The sequence below is a fragment of the Diorhabda sublineata genome, chromosome X, assembly GCF_026230105.1.
Source record: "Diorhabda sublineata isolate icDioSubl1.1 chromosome X, icDioSubl1.1, whole genome shotgun sequence".
NCBI classification, from domain to species: Eukaryota; Metazoa; Arthropoda; class Insecta; order Coleoptera; family Chrysomelidae; genus Diorhabda; species Diorhabda sublineata.
The window spans coordinates 21,270,881-21,298,836 of NC_079485.1; the positions used below are offsets into that span (position 1 = coordinate 21,270,881).

Sequence of the window (27,956 nt, forward strand, 5' to 3'; positions counted from 1 at the left end):
CGATGGTCATATTTAAGAAGTAATTGTTTTAACTGGCAGATTTGTGTTTGTAGAAAAAAAGAAAATATAATAGCTAAAACATGAGCCTATTTATATATAAAACATTATCCCAAGTATTATCAGAACTGCTTTTATGTCTAGCTATATCAATATGTCTTAGTTATTGATGTTTGTATTTGTTTGAAAAATTAATAAATTTTTATTATTCAGCTAATATACAATGAGACAGACGTGCCGAGAGCTCTTTTTGAACTTTATAACTTTGTGAAACTTCCGAAGTTATTTGTGAAACCTCAATATCCTTTCTTTGAGTTCAATGACATTTTGTGTCTATTTTGGTACACTTTACTTTTCAAGTATTCCCATAAAAACATCAAGGGGAATCGTTTCTATTTGGAAACAGCCGGTTCAATTCAAGGAGTTGGAAGTTTAAGGAAATTCTAAACATGTATCGAGTTTATTCGAAAAAGTAGGGTCTAATAATCCTATTATTATTTCCGTCCACATATTAACTTCCTCTGCGTATTGATTATGGTACTCTTACAACAAGTGTGAATTTTCTGTACCCCATTACCGATAAATTTGACGATCGACATGACCGTTTGGTAGAAATAAAGCTTCATCAAAGATAAGAACATTTTTAAAAAACATCGGATCTCAGTTATTTTGTTCAATTATAATTTCACAAAATCCATTTCGTCTATCAAAATTATCTTCTATAAGTTCGTGTACTAAACTTAGTTTGTGGGGATTTCATTTTTCTTCCTTTAGCTGTTAAATGGTCCATGTCATTATCTAATGTTACTTGTCGTGAACTGGTATGGGAATTTCTTGGAAGGCTAACAAAACAAAACATCTAGTTGTTTGTTTTCAGATATTCTTTTTCTACAACCAGAACCTTTATGAAGGTCTTTGACATGATCCTTTTCTCTGAATTTCTTCTCAATTTTGCTTACAATGGATTGTGAAATTAGTTTTAGGTTGAGGTATCTATTATTAAATAACGTAAATACTTCTTTGTTACGTGTACGCACGTGTCTTATCCCCACAACCAAACATTAATAGAATAACTAGATTTTAAAAAAAGGTAAGAGTAGGTAGATCAGACATTTTGATACCAGTTACAGCCTTTACAAAATTTATTTTTGGATATATATATATATATATATATATATATATATATATATATATATATATATATATATATATATATATATATATATATATATATATATATATATATATATATATATATATACAGTGCTTTTCAGATAAAAGTATCCACCTTTAATAACTTTTGTAATACTGGTATTTAGAAAAAATCCAAAAACACGTCAATTTATGTTGGAAGGGGCAAGCATTATGGCTTATTGAAACTTACTGGAAAAGCCACCCCCTCACCCCTAGCAGCATCCCCTTTATTTTTTTAAATTACTTTTCATATTTTTTATGTAAAATTTGGATACTCCTCTTTGAGCTGATTTCAAAAATGTATAATACTTGTAGGTTAAAGTGGTTAGTTTATGAGATAAACAATTTTTCTTTTTAGAGCACAAATTTTACTTATTATTTACTTTCACCGTATTTGCCTGTACTAAAATGGGTTGTACAACAGTTCAAACTCTTTAATCTTTTTAACTGTGCTATTTATTCTACTTAAAAAATCCAAACAACAAAAAACTCTACTTTTTATTAAAGTTCGACATTGTCAACTAGAATTTGTAGTCACTATTGATAGTGTAATTTGATACATTATTTATTTTGTTTCTCTGAAATGGTTTACTCTTTGCAAGGAAGAATTGAAATTGTAGGTTTATACTACCAAAATAATAATTGTGCAAGAGCTGCTGCTAGAATATTTAACGAATTACATGACGGAAGACATGCAACTCATAAGTATGTAATTCAACTGATGGAGAAATTTACCACAACAGGGTCTGTTTGCAATAAAGTGCATAAGCGAGAGGGACTCGTAAATAACGAAGCAATCCAAGTGGCAATTTTAGGGTAAGTCAGCTTAGAGGCTCAACAACCCCAATCGTTGTCAACAATAAGTAGAGCGATCGGTGTTTCATCTTCTACAGTTTTCCGAGTTCTACATAAATTCAAGTACCACCCATACAAAGTTAAGTTGGTGCACGAGTTGAATGAAGATGATTTTGATCGTCGTCTAGAGTTTTGCGAATCAATGACGCAAATTATCAATAACAATCCACAATTGTTGAACAATATTTGCTTTTCTGATGAATGCTCATGGTCATTAAATGGCTTAGTAAGTAGGCATAATTGTAGATATTGGGCTGATAGTGATCCACATATTATGCGTGAATTCCATACACAACATCCCCAAAAGTTAAACGTTTGGTGTGGTATCCTAGGTGACCACATTGTCGGACCTTTCTTCATCAACGGAAATTTAAATGGTGAATCATATCTTGAGTTACTCAGGGAAGGGGTTGACCCACGTATTACAACAGTAATAGAAAATGATGATAACCTTTCCGAAGATTTACTGGTATTGTCAACAAGACGGAGCTCCCCCACACTATGCTATGCCTGTCCGACAATTTTTAAACGAAACATTCCCCGCTCGTTGGATAGGTAGAAGGGGGCAGATGATGGAGTGGCCAACTAGGTCACCGGATTTAACACCCCTAGACTTCTTTTTATGGGGGTATTCAAAAACAAAAGTTTATGCTACCCAACCAGAATCTCTGGATGATTTACGAGAGAGGATAGAAAATGAATGTCGACAATTAAATCCAGCCGTATTAAGCAATGTCAGAGAGGCATTTCAAAATAGATTATACCATTGTATGGAAGTGAATGGTACTCATTTTGAACACTTATTGTAACTTCATAATAAATAGCACAGTTAAAAAGATTAAAGAGTTTGAACTGTTGTACAACCCATTTTAGTACAGGCAAATAAGGTGAAAGTAAATAATAAGTAAAATTTGTGCTCTTAAAAGAAAAATTGTTTATCTCATAAACTAACCACTTTAACCTACAAGTATTATACATTTTTGAAATCAGCTCAAAGAGGAGTATCCAAATTTTACATAAAAAATATGAAAAGTAATTTGAAAAAATAAAGGGGATGCTGCTAGGGGTGAGGGGGTGGCTTTTCCAGTAAGTTTAAATAAGCCATAATGCTTGCCCCTTCCAACATAAATTAACGCGTTTTTGGATTTTTTCTAAATACCAGTATTACAAAAGTTATTAAAGGTGGATACTTTTATATATATATATATATATATATATATATATATATATATATATATATATATATATATATATATATACCTTTCAAATAATGTGTTACAACTTTTCCTTAAAGTCATCAGTTTTCAAGGTTACGAATTTATTCCTTTCATTTGCATCATAGTATATAAATCATGAATAAATTTGAATATTTTTCACAAAGCTCAATTTTATATAGACGTCTTACAAACAATTCATGTTCCATGACAGAATTGTTACTATTTTTGTCTTTTGATCATATATATTCTATGTAGTAGGTAATCCAACAAATTGACAGTGGGAGAATGTTTAGATTTTTAAAATTTTGATAATTGTATGTTCATTTTATGAAGAACAATTTTTAATTTTGGGTGTCCTCTTCGATAAAGAAAAAAGTTCGAAAAACTTATAGAGTAAAATAAAGAACTCATAGTCACTTTTGAGCACTCAAACATCAGATTTTGGGTAAATGCATTGATGTACAAGTGAAGAAGTGTAGACGTTTTTTAATATTGCAAAATTATTTTATTAAATGAATTTTCAAGCCAAGACAAGAACATAATGTGTATAGACCTGAAGAATTCACTAGGCTATATTTTTAAATAATTTAAAATTTCAACTATAAACTAGCAGAAAGGCCATATTATGGATTATAAGAAATACTGATTTTGAATGAATCTAACAAAATTTCATAAATAAAATAGTTTTTGTATATTAACACTGCTAAAAAATTGATTTGAAATCATTTTACTTCAACAAACTGACTAACTAAAGTTTTAAAACGAACTTTTCAAAAACTATTCAAAATTTTAAATAAAACTTTAGTATAAATTATGGTTGGAGAAAACAAATTCAATAAAATCAATCAATTAATATTCAAATTATATGTATATAAAATACACATAATATAGCAGTTCAAAAGTGACACAACATTCAACAGTATACATTTATACTTGTTATTAATCTTAACATATGCATTCTGAAGAGAAGGAAAAAATTGGGATATTTTCTGAATAAAAAAAGGATTACTTCTTAACAATATGTCTTGATACATATATACTTTCAACAAAAACAGAATTTTGAAGGGAATGATCTGATGTGATAACTGATAGTAATATTTAATACCGAAAAAAATTTCACTAACACAAAACTCTAGTATTACTGTAACTCGCGCTCCATTTGACATATTTGAATATTTCTATTAAATCCAATATTTATAAGTTTATCTCGTTTAAAAAAATGGTATTTTAACTACTATATAGAATTGATAGTTGCTTTGAACAAAATTGACAAATTTCTTTCCATTTTAACATTTAAATTATGACATAAAAAATATTCTCTTTGCTTCTGAAATACCAAAAAATGTGCATAATTAACCCTTGATTATACAACTAAACAGATTTGCACCAATATAAGAGAAATGAAAATTCAAGTCTCCGAGTTTTAATGCTCACTAAAAATTATTTGAATACATAAATTTTTTAATTACCTGATATGATCAAAAACCGAAGATAAGCTTATATAGAAGACTAGTGCTGTTCATAAAGTATAAGGTATTTTAAGTATACAATTTGGAAGCTTTTAACATAGTTACAATTTCAGCACAAAATAGAAGGACCTTTCATCGACAAAAAATCTTAAAATCGTAGAGTTCATTTGCTTAAAGTGTTATTTCATAAATAACCCTATTATATGTACTTTATGGCCGATAAAGAAGTAATCTAAAGACTAAAAACTATATTTTCAGTTTGTGATAACTCATTAAAATGATATTTAATTTTACAGTCGATGTAAACAATGAAAATGACATTAATGCAGAGAAATAATGTCAGCTTTGAAACACACATTTATGAGTTAAAGCTAAAGTAAGGAATATGTTTCTAAACTGTGCATTGTTAGATATCAAAAGATTTGTTTAAAAATGTATTTAACTTGTGTAAGTAAATTATATTTTTCTAATGTCTCAATCAAAATTTAAATTAACAAATAATAAATTTGTTTATAAAAACTTTCATGAAATTCAGATAAAGTTTGGAAATGACTTTCATCACAAAGTTGTACAAAATAAGTCTTTTATATCACAAAAAAACAGTGAAATTTTTTATTAATGTTTTATCTCATGTACAGAAAACTATTTACTGAAGTTTTTCTATTTTAGTTTCATTCTGCTGTGAAGTTCTTTAGAAAAATTCATGTAGGAACAGAGATGAAAATTAAAAATGAAGCTTTCAACCTCACACCACACATGTATTGCATTGTTATAGTTAATTCCATTAAAGGACCGAATTAAGATTATCTTCTATCAATATTCAATGCAATCCAGAATTTATTTCTATTCCTGTTCATTTTGCATTAATGAATAAAATAAATATAAATGCGTAGGTACACATTTAGATTACAAATAGGTTTATATACACTAGTTTGTTTATAATAAGCTTTACAAATGAAACTTGGTGTCTAGATAAAGATACAGTTCGAATTATTTAAAAAGCAAGTCATGAAGAAAAGAATCCTACTAAATCAAAACAGAAAAATTTCAACACATAACATAATAAAACTGTATGAACACGACGTAATCATACATTTTAATAAATCTTTAAATTTATATGAAAATAAATGTGATGATTAACTTAGAAGATGCTGTTTCATTTTTTTGCTTATGAAATTAAATCCAGGGATTGTTAATTATACATAATAAATTATAAAGAATCCAATTGAAGAAACTTTGAATGTTAACAAGAATATCTTATTAACCAGCATTTTGAAAGTTAACCATACATATAATTATAATAATCACACTTTTATAAAACTCAGCAATTTTGTACGAAGTTTCAAAGGAAGTGCCACTTTGTTCAAATTCAATGATATAATCTCTTATAAACTCAATACCTATCGGACATATACGTAACAGAAAAATTTTAAAAGTTGCTTGAATGAAAGGAAAATGAAAATTTGTAACAAACAGTATATGATATACGAAGTTTGTCAGTTTCTTAGGGTTTTCGATTTACCCAGAACGATTTAGGTAGTTATTCAGAGTATCGACATTATAATTTTGTTTCTGTGAATATTAAAATACGTATTGGGGTTAAGATACTGTAAAATATACACTACAAAATCCACAGTGAACATTATTAAACTTAGATTAAGTTTACCAAATCCAAAATTTGAGATACTGGCATAAAATACATTAAAAATACTAATAGATTCAAATAAATAGGTTTAATTCTAGTGAGAGGAAAAAATGAGTTGTAATCAAATAAAACAATACCAGTTTGCCAATTCTAATATTGCTTTGACTAGTGCCTAGTCTAACTGAAAATTTTCGGTCCATTTTTTGATAACTTGATAAAAATTTTACAGGAATAAAGAACAGTTATTCCTGTAAAAACAGATGTTCCAAATATTCTTATTACTAATTTATTGAAGCAGCTTTTGTGAAAATAAAAGATATATTCTGTATAATTGGACAAAATTTCAGCCACATAATAAATGGATAATTTCATTTCTAAACCCTGTACAATTAGAAATAGTTTCAAAAAATACAACTTTGTCCTTTCTGCTATTTTATAGTATAGTGGACACAAATAAATAAATGATATTGGAGCATTGACAACGCTCCTGAAAATTGGTCATGTTTATAAGATCCCCTGATTTCACTTATTTTTAAAAAAATGTATAAGAAAACTATACAAAAATAATAATTATAGAAATTCTCACATTCAATAAAGTTCTCTATCATATTTATAATAAACAGATGTGAAAATTTCTACAAAGCAAACTGAGAAAGTAATATTAGCACACATCACCATTATTTTTCAATTTAATGTTACAGTTCATGTACAATTAAAAGTGCTTCCACTACTCATACAAAAAGTACCCCATATCATTTTGGAGTCTAATTATAATTCGTTAATAATCCAATCTGCGGAGTCTTTACAAAAATATTTATCTAGTAATTCTTGGAATGATATTTTTTTTTGTAACATTTTATTTTGACGATAAGGCTTTAATTAACTGAATTCAACTAAACAAATTATCAAGAACTTCACTAACCAATCGCAAAGATCACTTCAAAAATCTTCCAAAAATGACTGGACAACTGTTTTGTTTCGTGGTTTATAACTCCGTTTAGCAACTAGCAGAATAATAATTTTTTCGACGACGATTCAACTATAAGTCACTGTACAGTCTGAGCAGTGCAGTCTGCTCAATTGAACGCATAGCTAGGCCATAAAGTCAGGATCACTATAGTCATTTTCGCTCTCTTCACCGGAAGAACTCGCGAACTTTCTTCGCTTCTTTTTATGTCTATGCTTTTTCACTTTCTCGGATTTTTGAGTCCGTGCAGTACGTTTCGTATCACTATCGAACCTTCGATTTGATATCACGAGTTTGGGCACTTTCGGTGGGGAATCCTAAAAAAAAGTTACAAATTAAACAGACCATGAATATTAATCAAATAACGTTTCTACGACGAATTTAGGAAGAAGGTGGAATGTAGTAGTTCCAAATTAAAAAAATATATACAGTTGAATATAACAGCATCATGATAAGTGTCAGCTAAAAATGAGTGAAAATACTAACAACCTATGATAGAGGATGTGATATGAATGATGAAACAATATAATACACAAAATATATGTATCAAGTAAAAACGGGCACCTCTCAACTACTTCATGAATTGAAAAATAATATTGACAACACAAAATGGGATCAAACATGCTGACTTCATTGTAATGACTATTTCAACTCTTATTTTGTATCCACAAACTATAAATGTACAAAAATAATTAAAATTGAATTTTTCATGAAACATTTTGTGTCAAAATTTGTAGAACTTTTTGTTTGGGCAATAATGAAGAACATGAAAATAAGATAGATATATTCTAGTGAACAGAATCTTCCTATAATGAATTATACTTCAAATTACCTTATAATTGTCCAATACTACTTGATCGGCCTCTGTAAGTATTGATGATGGCGCTCCTGTATTTGTTTGGTGAGTTGATTGTGTATTCGCTAATGCAGTGAGTAATTTAGGAGCATTTTCATCATCGTCTGGATCATCTGGGTCAAGGCGCAACATTAGTTGCTTGAACTGCAACAAAAAAAAACTAGATATTGATTATATAAAAATATTTCCCTCCTACAAAGGGAGCGAGTGGTAGGAATTGTGGTTCTAATATGTCAACAATGTATTGTAAATATTTACTCGACCTCTTTCAATGATCAACATGTGGGTATGACCCTTTTGTTCAGATAACTGCATACTGTAATCGACTCATTTAATAACATTACATTCGACCACTGGTGATTTTTCCACTCCAAATGTTCATAAACTAGTAGTAGTCTTGCTCCTCAATCTTCTGAGATTAACTAAGTCCAGTTGTAGGCACTCTGGGTCTTATGTCGTCCTGATTTGCATCATCAATTTTTATACCTACGACCTTGACATGGTTTTCTGTGATTACACTATATGAAATCTCTATCACTTGTACATAGTTTGCAGCCTTACCAATCAATGCAATAATTGCAACAAACTCTTTTATCTTTCTTTCGGAGAGAAATATTGGGTGGGAACAAAAATAGTAAAAAATATCAAGTTCTTTCATTTAAAGTATTAGTCAAATAACGAATTATACATTCATTCTTCAAGGAAGAATACATATGTAGAGAAAATTGAGCAGACTTCCTTTAAAATAAATTCGTTTCGATATAATTATCTTCACAGTGAAAATGTTTTTCTATGGCACATCTAAACCAATTTTATTGCAAGTTCTAGTTTGTATTTAGTTCATATTTTCGTACAGTTAGTTTTAATTTATATGTACAAAAATTTATGAAGAAAATATCACTGCATCTAGTTTCTATGCATAGTATTGTAGTTGTAAAGCTGTAGTAATAAAAAAATTATGGTATTCAAAACAAATCAATACTTACATCTATATATTGCCGAATGAGATCACGCCTTCCATCTTCATCTAAGTACTCAGGCAGTTTGCCTTCCTTTAATTTCTGTATCGTGGCCTTAGGATTGAAAAGAGCATTTGATCTCCGTGTTATAGCTTTCTCATATACCTTAGCTGGTTCTGATGGTGAATACTGTTGAATTTTCCTAAAATTAAATAATAATTTAGCATCAAAATTAAAAATATATTGAATATTTTAAATACCCATCGCTCAAGCCATATACATCTTTAATATGTTGCTTTAACATAAGAAGAAGTAGACAGCCTTGTGCAGCTGTGATGTAAGCTTGGAGTTGACTTGTATCTTCAGGTACACGACTTAACAAACTTTCCTCATCATCGTCATCCTCGTCGAGTGCTGAAACTACATTTATTGCCCCACTATTTTCTGTGTCTGGAATTTTATTTGTCTGACCCTCAACCATCAAACACTAAAAAATGACATAGTGGATTGTTTATTCAACAAAGATATACAAATGTATTATACTTACATCCCTGAAATTTTGTAATAAATTAGTTCCAGAAAGTGAGATCATGATATCTATGTGGTGTACGATGAAAAGTGGCTCATCTTGTACTTGATAAGGAAAGTATGCCATATTATCGGCTAAGTATAACATATACGATAAAGTGGTTCGCTGAAATAAAGATGAAAATAAATACCTCAAATGATTTACTGAATAATAATGCTAATATGACAAACAAAGTCTTTTTATTTTAGTTGCATCGCTTGCCAGGATAAGCATATACCAATCTATAAAAAAAGAAGAAAAACGAGATTTCAGAAATCATTGGGACATTAATCTCAGCAGAAAATTTGATAATCACCAAATTATTGTGACACAGTTCAAAATATGTATAGGTTACATCTGAAGTAGATAAGTTTTTATAAACATGTAAGCGAATATGTTACAGGACTTATAATTTTCAGCTTGGCTTGCAACTTTCTTTTTTGTATTGATGCAGTTACAGGTGATAAAATAACTTTTTATTTGATATTTGTTCATATATTAAAACAATGAATAAAAACCACTTTTCTCATAATCAATAGTCAATATGTCAAATATAACAAAACAAAGTGTATCCAAAATTGAAAGATCAAGGTAGAAAATTGTCTTAAATGTTGGCTTCTCAAAAAGATTCACCTTCTAACTTGATATGGTCACCATATTAAATTATTTTCCAAGTTGTTCTGTTTTCAATAAAATATTTGCCACAAATTTTCAAAAATTCTCATCTGATTGATTTTTTGGTTACACTCACAAAACTTCCAATTTACTGTTTACAAAACAGCTCCAAACTATTATATTACCATCAAGATATGTAATAATAGGTACTGTAACATGCTCATAAGGTATCCTCTTCTTTAATGGTGCAAAAATATACATCTATTAGATAATGAAATCAGAAACTTGCATGTTTTGTTAGAAATGACACTTTCTTATTTATATTGCAAGTTTCTGATTTTGACTGCAACAGATCCTTTTAGTCTCTAAAACAGTGTTCAGGGCTGTGATTATTTCCATTTAAAAAATGATAGTGATGATAATGTTATCCTCTCAATTTATTATGGATTTGGTTATCTCAGATTTTTATATCTTCATTTATCCCAGTATTTAGCCATTCTACAATTCTGATTTCAATCTTTATCTTTACAATATTTTGCATTTGTCTATACTGAATAATAAATTTCCAAAATGAAAATCATGAAACCATGCAATAAAGCTATTTCTATCATAACTCCACCTTAGTATTCACAAAAAGCTTATTCAAGTGTAAAGTCGTTTAAAGAACAAAGAGTTTCTCATTCCATCAATCCGTGCAGGTTTGATAGTTCATTTGATATTTGGCAAATATTAAATGTTTATATGCATAATTAAAGATTGAAAAATCAATACTTACAGCTTGTTCATCAAATTGTTTCAAAATATTAAGTATTAAGGCACGTCTTTGTTGTCTTGAACTACGAAGTATTGAATACAAATAACCATTCAAAGCAGAGGGATATTCTCCTTTCTCTTTCACTCGAGATCCTCGAACTATTGAACCACCTTGCAATATTTCCTGCAACTGGTAGGATAACCGAATAGCAAATGATGATTTTGTATGAATGAACCCCGGATATTTTTTCTCTATATCTGATAATTGTTTGTCTGCACTATATGATATAACCTTTTCACAATCTGTACTCATACAAATTAAATATGGTACAATTTGTACCGGGTGTACCAAACCCTGTTGCAATACAAGTTGTATTACTCGAAGAGCGGGATGCCTGACTTTGAAACTGGGATGTAGATAGGATTCCATTATTTCTTTCAAATACAGTTGTATCACAGTACTTGCCATACCAGAAGAAACATCCCCCATTTCTTTCAAATTTTCTTGTTTCGATCGTTTGGACCCTACAAGAAATGTGTAAGTTAAAAATTCTTTCAATTCAATGTGGTGAAAACAAACTAGTTAGCTACTAAACAGAATATATAAATTCTAAGAATTGCTTTAAAAGAATTTCAAAATTCAATTTTCAAGAACACCCTTTTGTGTCTAAGCTCCTGATAACGGATGTACATAAATTGGATGTCTCGAAAATTTGAAGAGCCTCTAAGATCTCTGAAGAAACAAACAACTAAGAACTAATACAATAGTATAAATATCAGATCCGAAGTAAACTTAACATTAAGACCAAACCAACATCATACCATATTCCAAAAACATTGAACTAGTAATAAAAGCCCATAAAACAGAGTAAAATTTACTTAGAAGAATTGTTAGAAAAAACAGCTTATTGCAATGGCAGCTTTGTAATTATGAATAAATGATTACCATCATCAGTACTCCAAGATACTTAAGGTATATAGTGCAACACTAATGCACACATAACCAAACAAGGGCAAAAAGTTAAAATTGCAATGAACAGACTACACCCTCTTATCTGTGAGAAAAGCAATTTAACAACAGAAAACAAACTCAATATATAATTTTTAAGAACTTATTGAATGCCAGAAAAAGCCGACATTCCGCTACCAAAGACTTTTACAACTACCATATGCCAAAGCTCAAAATCGCGCAGTTTTCCATAATAGTGTGTGTAGGCCTCTGAAGAGATCATTGATCACTTAACACATTTGTTAAATTCCAAACTGACAGTGAATTCGACTCTATCTTAGAGATGATGCTAAGTATGAAGTATGAATGCATAACCAAATGGTACACAGATGGTTTAATACACAGATGGTACACACAAGAGCTGGCGAGGATATTTGGAGCTGATATCAAATACTCATCATTGATAAACTTCTGCCCTAAGGTAAAAATACCTCATCTCGAAAGATAAATGGAAACGAAACTATCAGAAATGTTTCGTAGTGATTCATTCTGATAGATAGCAGCTATCAAAGCATTGAGCTCTCATGTCACCGACGCAAAAATGATATGGACGTGTCTAAGAAAATTGCGGAGGGAATAATGAGACCAATACACTCGCTATAAAATTAGTAGTAGTCTTAGTGTAGAAAAATGCTTTTATATGGAAGTTTTGATTTAAGAAGGAAACCAAAAAAAGCGCTCTGGCAGATCTGTTGGATCCAAAAACTATTTGAATATCAATCCAACATAGCTACACATTCTAACTAGTTACCTTATATGGTATTGCAGTTACATGAAGCACTCGATAAGATTAGTTTTTGCAGAATCTGTCGAGTGTATATTCTCTGGGGAGAGGATGGGATGAAACTCGAGATTATACAGTTCTAGAATGCTTCGCCATTACAGCTATAAGCAAAAAATGCTACAGATAAAAAAACCTGTATGAGTGAAGATCTAACCTTGAAGACAGAACAAATACTGGAGTTCATTCGAGCTTTAGAATTGAAAGTGTCATCAACAGCTTTCATAACGTGGGATAAGATAAGGATAAGAATGATTCTAGAAACAGCTCAAAAACAATAGAACACAGAGCAAATTTTGAAGAAATGAACAAAACTTTTCAAACTCCATCATTTTAAAGATACATGTATCTATTTTTATATGGTGATTCACTAACAATAAACAAAGTTTACCCTACTTACATTCTAAATCTTGTTGGATCATCCGATTTTCTTCCTCAATCAAATAACTTTCAATATTAGTAAGAACTTCAACCTTCATTTCCAGTGGAGCATCTTCCATTGTAAGCTGTTGATGGTAGAATGTTTTTAATTCATTTTCCAACATGAACTCATAATGCCTAATACATATACAACCAATAGCTTTCAATGTATTTACTTGTATATCAGTGTCATCTTTACGAAGAAAAAATATCATTATTTGGTAAACTTCGTTTTTAAGATCAACCTAAAAATAAATGGATTAAATATAATGTTATTAAAAATATTCTTTATACTCACTGTCAAATCACCTAATACTTCAGGATCTTTGAAATCAAAATGCTTTAGCAACAATCCTACTATAAACAAAGATCTCCTAAATGTAGCTCTACCCTTCATCTCCCCAAGCACATTTAAATTTTTTTCTATCCATTCCTTGAACTTCTTTAAATATTCATAGTATGTTTTGAAACAGTCTCTAATTAGTTTATAATTACGGGTAACTTTATTAATGATTGATCCCAAACAAGACAAGCAACTGCTAACAATTGGCCTGTTATACTGTAATGCTAATTTCAGAGCATCCTCTTCCAGCTGAGCTAAGAATGAATCACTAGGATGTTCCATTAACGGTACTACTAATTCAAGCATTTTAGCAACACTACTTATAATCTGAATATCCCCTTTTGTTTGACATTTTAATCCTAAATAAGGTTGTAATGTGCTGGCGTGTTTTACTAATAACTGGGGTCTAATTTTAGCGAATAAATACAAGGTTGTCAAACATGCCGCTAGTCTTTGCGAAGTGCTAGTATTCTCTGATGTTTCTTCTAAGCTAAGGACATTTTCAATCAAACAGTCCACTATTTGCCGACACGCTAGCAAGAGGGCTTTAGGAGGTTCTGTCATTACTTTTGTTGAATCGTCTTTATCTTCTTTTGGTTTGAACAACTGAAAATGATAAAAAAATACTACACCAAATTTTATTTGGAAGTAAAGGGAGCTTGAGAAAAAAACATTGAAAATCTGATGTGAAATATTAAAAAATGTCAAAAGATATGTATAAATGAAGTCAATGTAAAAACATTTTACGTGGAGACCATATCATTTTTGGTAAATTCGATGTTCCTTCATTGACCCTACTATACACCTTCTTCACACAATCAAGAGATATAGTACATGAAAGGAAAAACAACTGAAAATAAAATGTGGAAGACAAAAAATCATGCACATTGAGTTCGGTCTGTACAGCGCTTGAATAAGAAAATGTTACGTGAATAAATTACATAAGATTTAATTTCATATTAGAATAAATAATATTTTTTATTATGTACACATACAAAGATTGGAAATAACTTACACTTAGCAAAAGTTGCTCAAACCATTCTAATCCAATCTCTTCAGATGAAGCAACTACATCTGTAATATTCATAACTTTCCTCAACAAGGATGTATCTTTAGTAGGTGTAAACCACATGTTCTGAAACACCTCCATAACCAGTTTTCTAATACCTTCTTCATCATTTACTCTCCTAATCATTTTGACACAAATCTCTGGAACTTTTGGAAATTCAGGGCATTCTATACAAATATCTTTCAAAATTTTGATGACTCTTTTCCTTACACTAACACCAGTATCCAATATTCGGGCAGATAACATTTCATAATATTTGTTAATTAGTTCTGGTCTACTAAGGACGAATTTTCCCACCAAATCGACTGCTGCCTCTCTTACTGACGTCGAATGATCAAGAAAAGATAAATTTACACCAATTTGCATGTCGTGTCTACCCAGAACCGATGGGTCCGCTTCTACTATCATTGTAAGACATTTCATTGCTTTGGTTCTAATTGCTATGGAAGTCTCTTTTAAGACTATTAAAATCTAAAATGAAGGAAATGATATGAATATTATTATTTATTATTCAATATCTTATACTTACCGCTTTTAAATACTGATCAAAGCTTTGAGAAAAATATCTCTTGGAAGCCAAAAATTGTGCAATTAATTCTGCACTACTGTAATCAATATACGTTTGGAAAACTTGAACTCTATTCCCAGCAGATATAGATTCTTGAAAAGGCTTAATTTTACTAAGAAGAAATTTCTTCTTTTCTTCTATTTGGGCAAATATCTCCGTATTTTCTTGTTCGGAACTTTTTCTATTTTTCATCTTTTCTTCATCAGAATCCTCGTCATCTTCATCATCTTTGTACTTTCTTGATCTGTGACTATTATCTTTAGAATTATTCTTATCGCCCATAGCCAACTGCGATTTTTCAGTTACAGCATCTTTGTACCACTGAGCTATGTAAAAATGTCTCGCATACTTGTAAGCTTCATCATTTTGAGCGTTTACCGCGAGAAAATCTAGTAACACCCGTTGGAGAAACTGGGCGCGTTCATTATCGGTATTCACCACATTTTTCTTTTTCTACAATAAAAATCTTCACATATACAAAAAAGTTTAACTAATTAGTGAAATGTAATCATATCAAAAGTGCAATGTGAACAATTATTGTTAAACATGGTTGTAAATAAAAAGTTGAAAAAATTCGGCAGGATAGAGCATCAAATAAATCAATCAATCAATATGTCACTTTGATAGAAAATTAGATACTATTTAATATAATTTCAAAATAATTATAGTGGTCTACAGCAAAAATTCAACTTAGATAAAATTTATAAAAAATAACCACTTCTTCTGATTCAAGTTAACAGATACATAGTGTCATATGTAACAGTTGAGTTTTTTATGATGAATTAGGGACTTTGAAAATAAGCCTAGGAATACAGACTGTTTATATACAGTTCAAAATTTGTTTAAAGATAATGATATTCAACAGTAAGTTCTTATTGACATGCACAATAAACAATTAACAATAACAACAAAAAATCGTTGTATTAACTCAGATTGTACTAGTCTTGTTACCATTCATTCATTAGCAAATAAAGAGATGACAATTGTCTCAAAATATGCATTTTCTAACTTCATGCCCAGACCAGCTGGAAGTGATAAGAACAGTGAATATTTTCAATAAAGTTCCATATAAAAATATCTCCAATTCGCCTACCTTATTTTTAGATGATTTCTCTTCGTTATCCTTCTGTTCTTCTTGTTTGATATCCTTTATCATTTGGTCTATGGTATTTAATTTACATCGTGACAAAACACTATCTTTTCTCAATTTAGCAGCCACTACTCCCAAGTAATCTAAGCTGGCTACCCTTAGAGACATATCAGTACCTTTATTGGAAAAATTCTTTACCAGCATTTTACCTAATAAGCAAAGAAGTAGCTCGGTGGCTGGCCATTCTGGTTTATTAACAGTTGAGAGTAAATCTTGTACAAAGTTTTCAAATAAAGGACGGTAATCAATATCTTCTTGCTTATTACCACACTTGTTCAAAAATACAGTAAGAAAAGTACCTGCAGTGGATGTGGCTTTTTCGTATTTGTTGCAAATGAAAATATCAGTGTCAACCTACAAATAAAACAGTATATTGATTGATATAAAAAAAAGTGGTATATTATTTGATAAAATTTACCTTAGGAGTGTTTTTGTCAACAGTTTGAGATTTATCTTTGGATTCTTTTGGTAAAAAATTATCTGGTAAAGCTACGACGCACTGTATAAGCTGTAAAACTAATGCAGTCAACATTTGTATATGTTCTTCACTATTTATTCTATACGTTCTTAAACTACGCTTTGTACTGGGAAGTCGAGCAATAGAAGCTAGAATGTCATCCAATAGCAGTCTTCGATGCGTTTCATACTTTGTGAAAATCTAAAATGATAAACCATTTTAATTTTGTTCTATTTCTATACTAATTTTGCACGAATGTGTACATAAAATAATAATTTAAAGAAAATGCATTCAGTTTAGAATGTAAAGGCTACTTACTGTTGTTACAAGTTTTAGACAAGCCAACTGTAGCTCACTAACATTTTCAGCAAAAAATGGCGAGACACCCATGGAAGAAGCGTGAAGCACTGATGTATCTGTCAGAATTTGAATATTTAATAATTCTGCTAGTAAGTTGACGAGCTCTGAAATTTTCGTATATAAAACTAAAATGCCTTTTTCTGAAACTTGAGTATTTTTCTTTCGACGACCGTCTTTCTTTTTATTATCTAATCTGTAAGTGGAATCAAACGATGGAAAAATGGTATTGTGCAGTTGGTACTTAATGTAAAGGACCACTCGATCTATAACTTCTTCAAGGTAGACACGTTTTGACATGTTTCGTGACGTCATTATATACATACAGACTAAGCAAGCGTCTGCCGCGCCCATCACTCTTTCCATTGCAGCTTCTAGCCATAGCTGACGAATACTTTCATTGTCTTCCTAAAACACAAATAAAAAAACAATTAAAGCTTCTTATAGCTTATTGGTCTATAAAGTACATACATCTGATATCGGTGATACTCTATCACCTCCTCTAATATTTAATTCTAATATATTCAAAAGCCTTGTAAGTTTATCAGTAGGTATCATCTCCATAGCTCCCAGTATTTTCAATTTAGCTGCTTCTGTACACAATTCCTGCATAACAGATCGACTCAAAAGATACTCTTCTTGAATTGTACCATCATCACCTAAAAAATCTGAACCATGAATACAAATAAAATTAAAAAAATATCGGTATTATACCTATATCTGAGGCATCAATGTCCTCTCCCGATCTGAGGACATATTCAATAGATTTATTGAATTTATGATAGGTGTTAGTTTCCATCAGTTCTTCCTGTGATAATTTTTCTAGAACTGGAACGAATTTCTTTTCAACCCTCCTGAGTTTAGGTTTCACAATTACAGGTTCTGGCACTTCGTCTTTACCTATTTTTCTTCGCTTACTTCCAACTAAAGCCGAAAATGTATCCGGTTCATAATCTTCATCACTTTCACTTCCTATACATTTTCTGTTTGATCTTTTTCGTCTAATAACAGTTCCAAATATAAATACAATTCAAAATTTCAATCAATTTTAAACAGATTTTACATAACGTATACTCACTTGTTTCCAAGATCTTCATCTGATTGATAGTCCTCCCTGTCTTCATTGTTTGTGGAATAGAGTAAATGAATTCCCATATCTTTGGCCATCTTGGGTTTCTTCTCTATGAACTCTTTAATACTCTTTAGTAATAATGCTTGATCTTCAGAACTCAACCTATACAATTTTATAATGGGTTGCTTAATAGAATGATCACAGGTTACAGCTTCACTCAAAGCTTTCATATCCGATTCCAATAAATCACCTGAATCTCTTCCTTTGACTTCAGTGATTTTAATTTCGTTTGTTTCATTGGCTTTATTTTCCTTTGGTTTTTCGGTTCCTGTTTCTAAGTTTTCAGATACCACTTTTGAGTCATATTTTACAGCTGAATTTTGCTTTAGCATGGTTACTGGAATTGTTGGTGGTGTATCAGTCTTTGATGTATTTTTTGTGTTATCTGCTTGTTGTCCTACAATATGAAGACAGAACTGTCTTCACTAACTAACTACTGCTAATGTGTTAGTACAAAGTAACAGAAACTAGTAAGTAAGAACAATGTTAGTAGGAAAATTGGCATACGACCAGTGTTTAGTTAGCACCTTAGCATAAACAAATAATCCTACAGATTAGTAGACACCATAAACTAAGCGTTAGTGTTAATTGTGTGAGTAACTTTCTAAGGCCTCGTCTATTGTCGACGATAAACGATAAACATGTCTTGGTTAAAATTCACATATTTTAATGGAAGAGAAAAAGCAGGTACACAATCACCACTACTGGACAAATATTGGAAACTATAAATTCAGAATGGACCTATAGGACTAACCAATAACAGTAGAACTAATGTTTTATCAATAAGAAAAACAAGACATGACTAAAAGTGAATATAATTTTAAAAAAATAATGAGGTTTACTAGTCAAAATGTCAAAAAATTCATCAAAATTTTCTATTGGTGGATTTGCTAGACCATAATCAATAAACACAAGGACCTGATTTGTCTTACAAATTTTAGAATAGTTCAATCGATTTTACATTACAAACTTTCCTATAGTAGTTACTAAGTACTATTCAAGAAATGTTAAAAAGTTACGCAGGCATAAATTATTACAAAATTCGAAAAGTAAGGGATAATGAGAAATTGTGTCATTAAAGCTACTATTGGATTTAACAATGAATAATATCCAAATGATTTTATTTATCAATTCTTTAACTATTCCTTAAACGTTGTTATAATTGTAATAGTAATTCTTAGTGACGTTATGAATTCAATTAATTTTTACTTTATATCAAAGTTTTGATGATTTTAAACTATTTTGGTTACTTGTTAGAAAAGCAAAATCTAAATGTGTAAATGCATAATACAAAACATGATGTCAAATTACCAAAATAACATCTAATTATTAATTAGACAAAAGATTTAGAAACTGAAATAAATTAGAAAAAAGATTTGCTAATCTATATTATGATATGTACAAAACAAGTTCATGGATTATCAGAGATTCAAACTAACATAATCTGGCCCATTTTGTATATTGAAATTTCATTTATTCACTAACATCTGTTTTGCTTTGGTTTTTGTCTGGTTATTTGTAGAGAATTTATATACACAGGAAATTTATATTATTAAAATAATCATAAAATACCCTAGTTAACTATAAAAATCAAGCATACATTAATAATTTGCAATTGGAATATTTTATCTCATTAATATTCTTAATTCTTAATCTGGTTATTGCTTTTACCTAGAAATTCACTCTTTACATATAGGGCGATTTATTAGAGGGTAACTCTCGTGTATCCTATAAAATCAGTTCAAAAAAATTCCATAGCTTCCTGTTTTTTTAATAAATATACCTTGATTGAAGTAAATAAAAAATCTTAGAAGCCTCAGAAACTACCATTCTTACTCTATATCTCTTCTTTGGGTCAGTGGAGCATTATAAATAAGTTCGTTTGTGAATATTCAGAATCCATTTGTGAGTATAATTTCCGAAGATAACTGTCTGAAGAGTTTCAACCGGCAACTTTAAAAATGGTAATTACATCCTGCTATAAGATACTATGGTATTGTGAAAATAAACAAAAATGACTAACAACACAACAACTAGTTTATGGCGGGCGGTTATCACTGATAGAGTCCTCTGTCAGTGTCATTAAGAAAACTTATCAACTTGGAAAATCCGAAAAGAGTAACGTGATCTGGTTTTTGTATTGAAGTTAAAGGTTTCTTAGCATAATATCTCGTGAATAAGTAGCTTTGTTATTTTACCTATGAATTCAACCTATCAACGACGCAACATAACCAACTCTCAGCGTTAATATCGTGAAGTGTATTACAGTTACAAGGACTTAAGCGACATTAACATCAGAAACAATCAGATGTTCGAGAATCAATTGATCAAGATACAAAAAGACAAATCTTCTACGATCTGCTGATAGCAAAAAATCGAAGAAATAAAGGCTTCAGTTAGTACAAATTCATCATCAAATCTTCAAAAATGATGTCAATCACACATCTAATAGTTAATTTTGAGGAAAACTTAAATGTAATAACATAATAGCATCAGTTAAGAACTGGATGAGACTGATACAGGTCACCACCAAGGAATGCAGCAGTACATTTATTCTTAAAACATTCTGTACAACAACGAATACAGCTCGAGAGCCAAGTATCAAAGTGTTAATATTAATCTTTGTTCCAGATTAATGGAGTGCCGGAAAATGACATGTGGAATCTCGAAAATATATTATTTTTTTTAGTAACTTTGAAATCCAATATCTAGAAATGACACAAATAGCCTATTTGATGAACACTTAATATATCAAACCTTCAGTACACTCTGGACATCTTGTATAAAATTCCATAAAATGAAAATCCAAATTTATTAATTATTATATAACTTGTTATCAAAATCAGTAGTTTTTTAAAAATTTGACAGCATATTACAGAAAAATACCCTACCAATGAAATAAGATATATAGCTTACACAGAAATTGAAGGTTTTTTTAATGTGATGTTGAGAAGGTAAAAAAAACTCACCTCTGGCTGGATTTCGCCTCAACTGCCTAAGTTCACTGGTTGAAGTTTGTGTTGACCGGTTATTATAGTTGTTCACAATTAGAGTATTCGATAGAGGTTGTGCTGCTTCCAATATGGATTGATCATGAAGGGACGGTTTCATAATAGTTTTCTGGTTTAGTACTAGATTGGAAGGTATTACTGTTGTATTTCCTGTCCCAATGGAAAAATCATCTTTAGATTTAGATTGACCTGGAATGTTATTGAAATACATTATACTGGTACCAGTTTCAGGAATATTGAAATGTGTGAATGAAAACGTTTTTTTTAGAATTTTAAAAAATTACAAACCTTGTGGAGCTGCTTTTGTTTTTGATCCACCAAAATCACTCTCACTTGATATGGAAATTATAGTGTCATTTATTTCGATATTTTCAACAGCTCTTGTCTGTGTCTCGATAAAACTATCATCTGATATGCTAATCAAAGAGTTATCCATTTCATGGGGTGGAGCAACTCTTTGCTGTGTTCCACTAGAGGTACTGCTACCTGTTAGGTATATTATAGATTCATCCAAATCGTGGGCCGAAGTAGATTTTTGTGATGTCAGATCAGAACTTTCGCTATTTGATAGGTTATTTATACCATCACGCGAATTGGGGGATATAATAGGTTGATGGTGATTAAATGAATTAATCGCTGCTTGTCTAATTTCACTTTCGTCTGTAGATGACTAAAATTTAAAAAAAATCCTCTTAAAATTGTGCTGTAATCATTTATCGTTAAAGTAACAGTAGGTAGACATACATATTCATTCTGAGTTGGAATTTTTTAAAAACGTTGATGATATTCATACTGAACACACTATGTAAACCACCACTACACCAACACTCAAAATTACACTGTCTCCGTCGTATAAAACAGGCAAATGAAATTAATAGGTTTTAGTTTACCTTCAGTCTTTAAATACAATGACTTGCTTATTACACAAACATAAAATACAGCTATTCCATAATTTGAAGAAAAACTGTTGCAAGTTTATTGTATATGGTATAAAAGGTAATGGAACTAAATCATTTCATTCTACTTTTCGTTCAGACAAAAGCAATTTAAATGACTTTAGTAACAAGTATTCACTCTGAAAGTAATAACAGCATGCAAACCTCCTTTTTCTTTTCCTTGCACTCAAATATCGACAGTGCGGATCTTCAACCCTCTTAGTTCCTTAACTATTATAGGAAATAGAAGAGTGCCCATAAAAAAGCCTAGCTTCCATCACATGGCATAAAATACAACTAGATTCTGTCTGGTATCTGGAGGGAACTGTTATTGAGTATATGATGGATGGGTCATGCTTTCAATAATACACTGCCACATATCTTGAAATTAATACAATGACTAGATTCCTGGGATAGTCACATCCAAATGTAAACCTTTGATGTCCAGAAGGAAAGACGAGATATTTGCAAACATATAGCAATAATAATTTGGACGACTAACTTAAGCAATTAAAACAAATAGGTTGCTTAATTATTTGGGGAAAAAACAAATAGGTTGCTTAATTATTTGGGGAAAAAACAAAAGGCAATAACAGCTGAAGATAAACAAGCGCTTATAATCGAATCTATTGATATTTCAGAAAAATTTCATATATCATTCTTATTTAATATTTCTGAAAAAACTTTTGAATAAAAAATAAACTTAGTTATAAAATATGGCTATTGAATATGAAAGTATATTCCACTCAAGCAGAAGACAACAGTTTAAACTTTCAAATTACATGTGAAAAAATAGCATGACTAACTATTTGTGCGTTAATTCTTGCATGATATTTATTTAGTTGTATAATAGATTTAAGATGTTCAATAATTATTACTGAGCAGTTGTCAACGATTTACCCACTTTGCACACTGAAATGCTAAAAAGTATAAAAACCATAAACCTCAGTTACCAACAAACTTTCTTCTTGTATCAATCAATCAAACATAACAACATAAGATCGATTGTCTTTTTCACAAGACATACATATTAGTTTATTTAAATTGACAGTACTAATCATTGAAACAAACGTGTATTTATAGTTAAAATTAGTTCTTTCAAGAACTAATTTGACTTTTTTTTCAATTTTACATTGGTAAGTACATTTTATTGACATTTTATAATACTTAAAATGCCATAAGACAGCAAGATTACAATGCTTATATTACTATTTTTTAGTGGTAAATAGTGTTTATAATTTTGTATAATAAGTAAATCTCAGTAGAATTTTCAAAATTGCGTCAAAAAGGTGCCTGATTATACTTGTAACAGTGTAATAACCAACAGTTATTTTCGGATAATAGCTGGAAAATATTCCACCTCGATTAAAACTAAGAACAGAGGATGTACTCGAGGGAACCAAAATGGCAGTATAGAATACCTTATATAAAATGTATGAACAAATTATATACGGGAACGTCCATAAACCATGTAGCCAAGGGAGGAGGTATAAATTCAAATACAATACTGAGCATCGTGACAGGGGGAGGAGGTGAGAGCAAAGCTACGTAGTTTTTTGATGATGATTGATGAAATTTTGTTTTTTGTTGAAAAAAGTGATTTTATTTGTCATACAATGCTATATTTTCAGAAAGAATCATTAATCCATTGTTTAAAAAATAATGAACTGTTAATATTTTCTTAATAAATATGTAATAAAAAACGTAAAATATTATGAAACAAAACCACGTAGCACCTGGCAGGAGGGGAGGGGTCCTAAAAGGACCATAATATGACCATGTGGTTTATGAATGCACCCTAAATAAACAAGTGAAACCATAATACATTACTGTCTCATGTCCATTACCTTTAGATTATGTCAGCTTACATTTTAAAATAAAATTAATAAAAATTATGATTACACATCATATTGCATGTGGTATTATCTACACAGTATAGTTTTTTAACAGTTGCTTATAGTGTGGTATCTGAAATTCTTACAAATATGGAGTTTGTTGATTTTTGTTGCTATACAAATAGCTTTTTGGAATTGAAATTCTAGGATAATTTTCTTTAAAGCTTTATGAATGACAATGAATTTTTATAAGTTCGATTATGAATATTGAATTTTTATTGGTTAAATCAAGTTAGGTCGTTATGAATGAGGTATCATTTTTAATATTTAATTTTGAATTGCACGAATTTAATAATTCAAAGAAAAATTTTATGGCACTACAATTCTCATTTAATCAACTCAAGTAATTTTTTATTATTGTTATTAATTAATTGTTATATATGTCTCATATCTCATATTGTGACAACTTTTTGCTCAAAATGGAATGTCAAGATTTCACATTACTTTGGAAATAGATTCACCATATATAATGTACCGAGAGTTCACATCACTAATGATGACAAAACAGCTGTAATATGTGGAGAATTGAACATGTTTTCTATTAGTAAAATATGTTAATGAGTAAAGAATAATTGTTATTTAAGATATGTAAAATAAAATTAATTTTTCAAAGACTTCTTTACATAACAACTGTTAGTTTTTATATACCTAATATGAAATAAGAAAACTAACCTTAACTGTAAACATACTTGCACCCGTATTATTCCAGTGAGGTGGAAAAGCTCCTTTTGACTTTGGTTGAGGTTGAAGATGAGAAGAAGGTTGGGGTTGAAGATGAGAAGATGTTTGGGGTTGAACATGAGAAGCAGGTTGAGAATTTGACGCTGTTAGGATATATAATGATTGTTGCTGTGAGCTCTGGGATTGTTGATGAGTTGGTGTTTGCTGTTGATTCTGTAATCTTTGTTGAGGCTGTGGTGTCTGTATTAGAGGTTGTAATCGCTGTTGAGGTGGCTGTAGCCGTGGTTGAGCTGGCTGTGATCGAAGTTGGGATTCTTGCTGCTTCGTTTGTAGAGATTGTAAAGGTTGTGTCTGTGGAATCCGGTTTAGTGGCACCAGGCGTACAGTCTGTGCAGTACGAGCTAAAAATTGACAAGTTTAAAATAATCTTATCTGAAAAAAAGAAAACTATAAACCTACGTTTGTTTCCATAAAAGATATATGGATTTGAATCCAAAAGAGCCCGCAATATCTCTGGCATGGATTCTTGTTGTTCCAATTTAGAATCAGTCCCAGCATAATTATCTTTTACTTCTCTGTAACAAATGAAAGAATATATATTGAAATAATCTAACTTTTATAAAAAATATAGGTAATTTTAATAAATAATATAGATAAAAAGCTGCTACTAAGTAGTAGTTACAAAATACATTTCAAGAGAGTTTGATGTATATTATTTTTGCTTTTGAATTACCATTATATGAAGGAATGAAAAAATAAAAATAGTAGTTATTTAAAAAGCATACTTTTGCAATACAAGACATATAGAATGAACAATTCCAATAACAATAAGAAACTATTTGAAAAATTCTTAATTGCCTAATAGACGCAAAAAACTTACATATGTTCTGCTGAGGTCTTTTCTAAAGACTGGACTAGTTGAGGTATCAAGACTTCATCTCTGACCCCAAGTAAATTCTGTGCTTCTTCAGCTACTCGAGGATGGAACAATAAAGATTTATTACTCAGTGTCTGTGGTGACGGGGTTGGTAATGGCATTTCGGGGAGTACTAAAACAAAAATAACATATATACACTAAAACATAAACTACTATTAGTAATGAATTTCAAAAGTGGAGTTGCAAACATTTTATATCTCAAGAATATTATATAATCTTTTTATCTTTTTATATATAAAAAAGTAGATTGTCTACTAAATATAATAAATGTCAATTATACCAAACTTTGAGAAGCTAGGAATACTTTATTAGAAAAAGGATTAATTTGTAAATGGTTCTAGTACAATTATTTCTTTCTCTAAATATTTTGATTTTTCAGTTTATATATATATATATATATATATATATATATATATATATATATATTTATACCTTTATTTTTGACCTTATTTCATTCTAAACCAATGGATTTTGAATATGTTTGGTTTTAATTCATTATAGTCGTACAGTGATGTAAGCCAAATAAATACACAGTAGAAAAGGCAAGAAAAGCTAGGTATTTATCAAGGACCAATCTAAATTGATTCATTTATTTAGGAGCAACCTAAACATCAAGAATATTTGTGTTACTAATATTAACCTTAATATCATTTAATATCATTCTAAATAAAAAATGGAGTTGTCTTTCTTTTCCTTTCTTTTTTCCTTATCCTTCATACCCAAATCAGGTGTCAGATTACTTAAGTATATTCAACTGCTACAAAAGACATATTAGAGTAACTATAATATGCAAAAGCATTGGCAATAATGATTTTAAACAAAACTAAGGTGCAAGGAAAATATTTTACCATATATGAAGATTATTAATTGCCAATCTAACTGCTTAAAAATGGATCTAATACAATAAATAATAAAATGGAAGCAATGTTAATTGCAGGTGTTATTCATTTTCATTTGTTTATGAAGATGGGAATCTAGCACTTAATTAGGAATTCAAACAGAATTAATTCAAATACAAAAACAAAGTATTCATCAGTTAGTTAAAGTTACATATTAGTAGAAATTAATATATTTATTTCTCTGCTAGAGAATACTTGCTGGGTGTAATGATTATTATTCTAACTAAAAATAAAATTTAAAGAATAATTCATTTTTACAACACATATAGGTCATTTGTGATCAACAAAACTATGAGCCTATAATTCCTGTTAGTTTAGAAATAAACTGAGAACAGTACAAGAAGAAATGTAATATATAATAAAATTGAACTATTAAAAATGCTAATTTCAACACTTACAGTCTGTAAGACTTGCTACACCCGCAAGTGTGGTGATAGGTACACTTGGGACTCCTGGATCCATCTCCACAATTGATTATATTATCCAAAAACCACATTTATAAATTGAAGGTTCATATTATAATAGGAATTGATGACACTGCTTAGCTACCACATAAGGTTTATTTATTCATTTTTCTTCCACAGCGCACATACCCAAGGTAATTAGTTGATAGAATTAATTAATTAGAAACACTGCTACCTCAATATATTGGGTAGCAATTAAATACTTAAGCTTAAAATATAAACAATATAAACTTTCTTTTGTAGGAAAACAACTTCAGGTGACATAACTGTCAACAACATTGTAGCTGACATTTGACATGGACGATATTAAAAAACAAATAAATCACTTATTTTCAGCATTTTAAACTCATTTTGGCTTCAAAATCCACATAATACTAATTCAATTTTCCTAAAAGTATTGCCCGCACTTGATTGCATTATTGAGGTGGCAAAGTTTGTTTTGGAAGCATTTACTAGAATTACATCTAGCTATAGAGGTTTTTGTTACACTCGAATAAATATTAAATGAAAATAATAGCAATTGGTTCACTGCTTAACACATCGTAATGATTCCACTGACGATTAATAAACTTTTATTCTTCTAATTAATGCAAACGAATGGCGACGTTCTTTCTAAAACAGACACTTGATTGGGGAGGTAAACGGCAAACTCAAGATACTTCATTCACTACTCAGTCGGTAAGAGAATCCGTCCTTTACCGATTGAAATTGACAGGTGGTAGTAAGGTGGGAAATTGAAATTAGAAATGTTTT

At 30.1% G+C, this 27,956-nt stretch overlaps 1 protein-coding gene across 2 annotated transcripts; it reads right to left on the reverse strand.

Annotated features, from left to right (window-relative positions):
* Positions 1-3,385: 3,385 nt before the first annotated feature.
* On the reverse strand, positions 3,386-27,898 carry LOC130450879 (nipped-B protein). Of its 2 annotated transcripts, none has more exons than XM_056789583.1 (22): positions 27,138-27,898; positions 25,784-25,952; positions 25,363-25,478; positions 24,895-25,304; positions 21,681-22,062; positions 21,351-21,581; positions 18,328-18,778; positions 17,964-18,250; positions 17,721-17,908; positions 17,211-17,657; positions 16,854-17,093; positions 16,379-16,789; positions 15,247-15,738; positions 14,664-15,188; positions 13,604-14,254; positions 13,286-13,550; positions 11,118-11,620; positions 9,707-9,853; positions 9,420-9,646; positions 9,187-9,361; positions 8,177-8,344; positions 3,386-7,661 (listed from the first exon to the last, which is right to left on the reverse strand). In XM_056789583.1, exons 1-22 carry the CDS (start codon positions 27,199-27,201, stop codon positions 7,470-7,472), a joined length of 6,741 nt encoding a protein of 2,246 aa, XP_056645561.1. In that variant the 5' UTR covers positions 27,202-27,898; the 3' UTR covers positions 3,386-7,469. The 2 variants fall into 2 exon arrangements, with proteins under 2 accessions (XP_056645561.1, XP_056645560.1); XM_056789582.1 differs by having other exon boundaries at positions 17,721-17,917.
* Between the last annotated feature and the right edge of the window lie 58 nt (positions 27,899-27,956).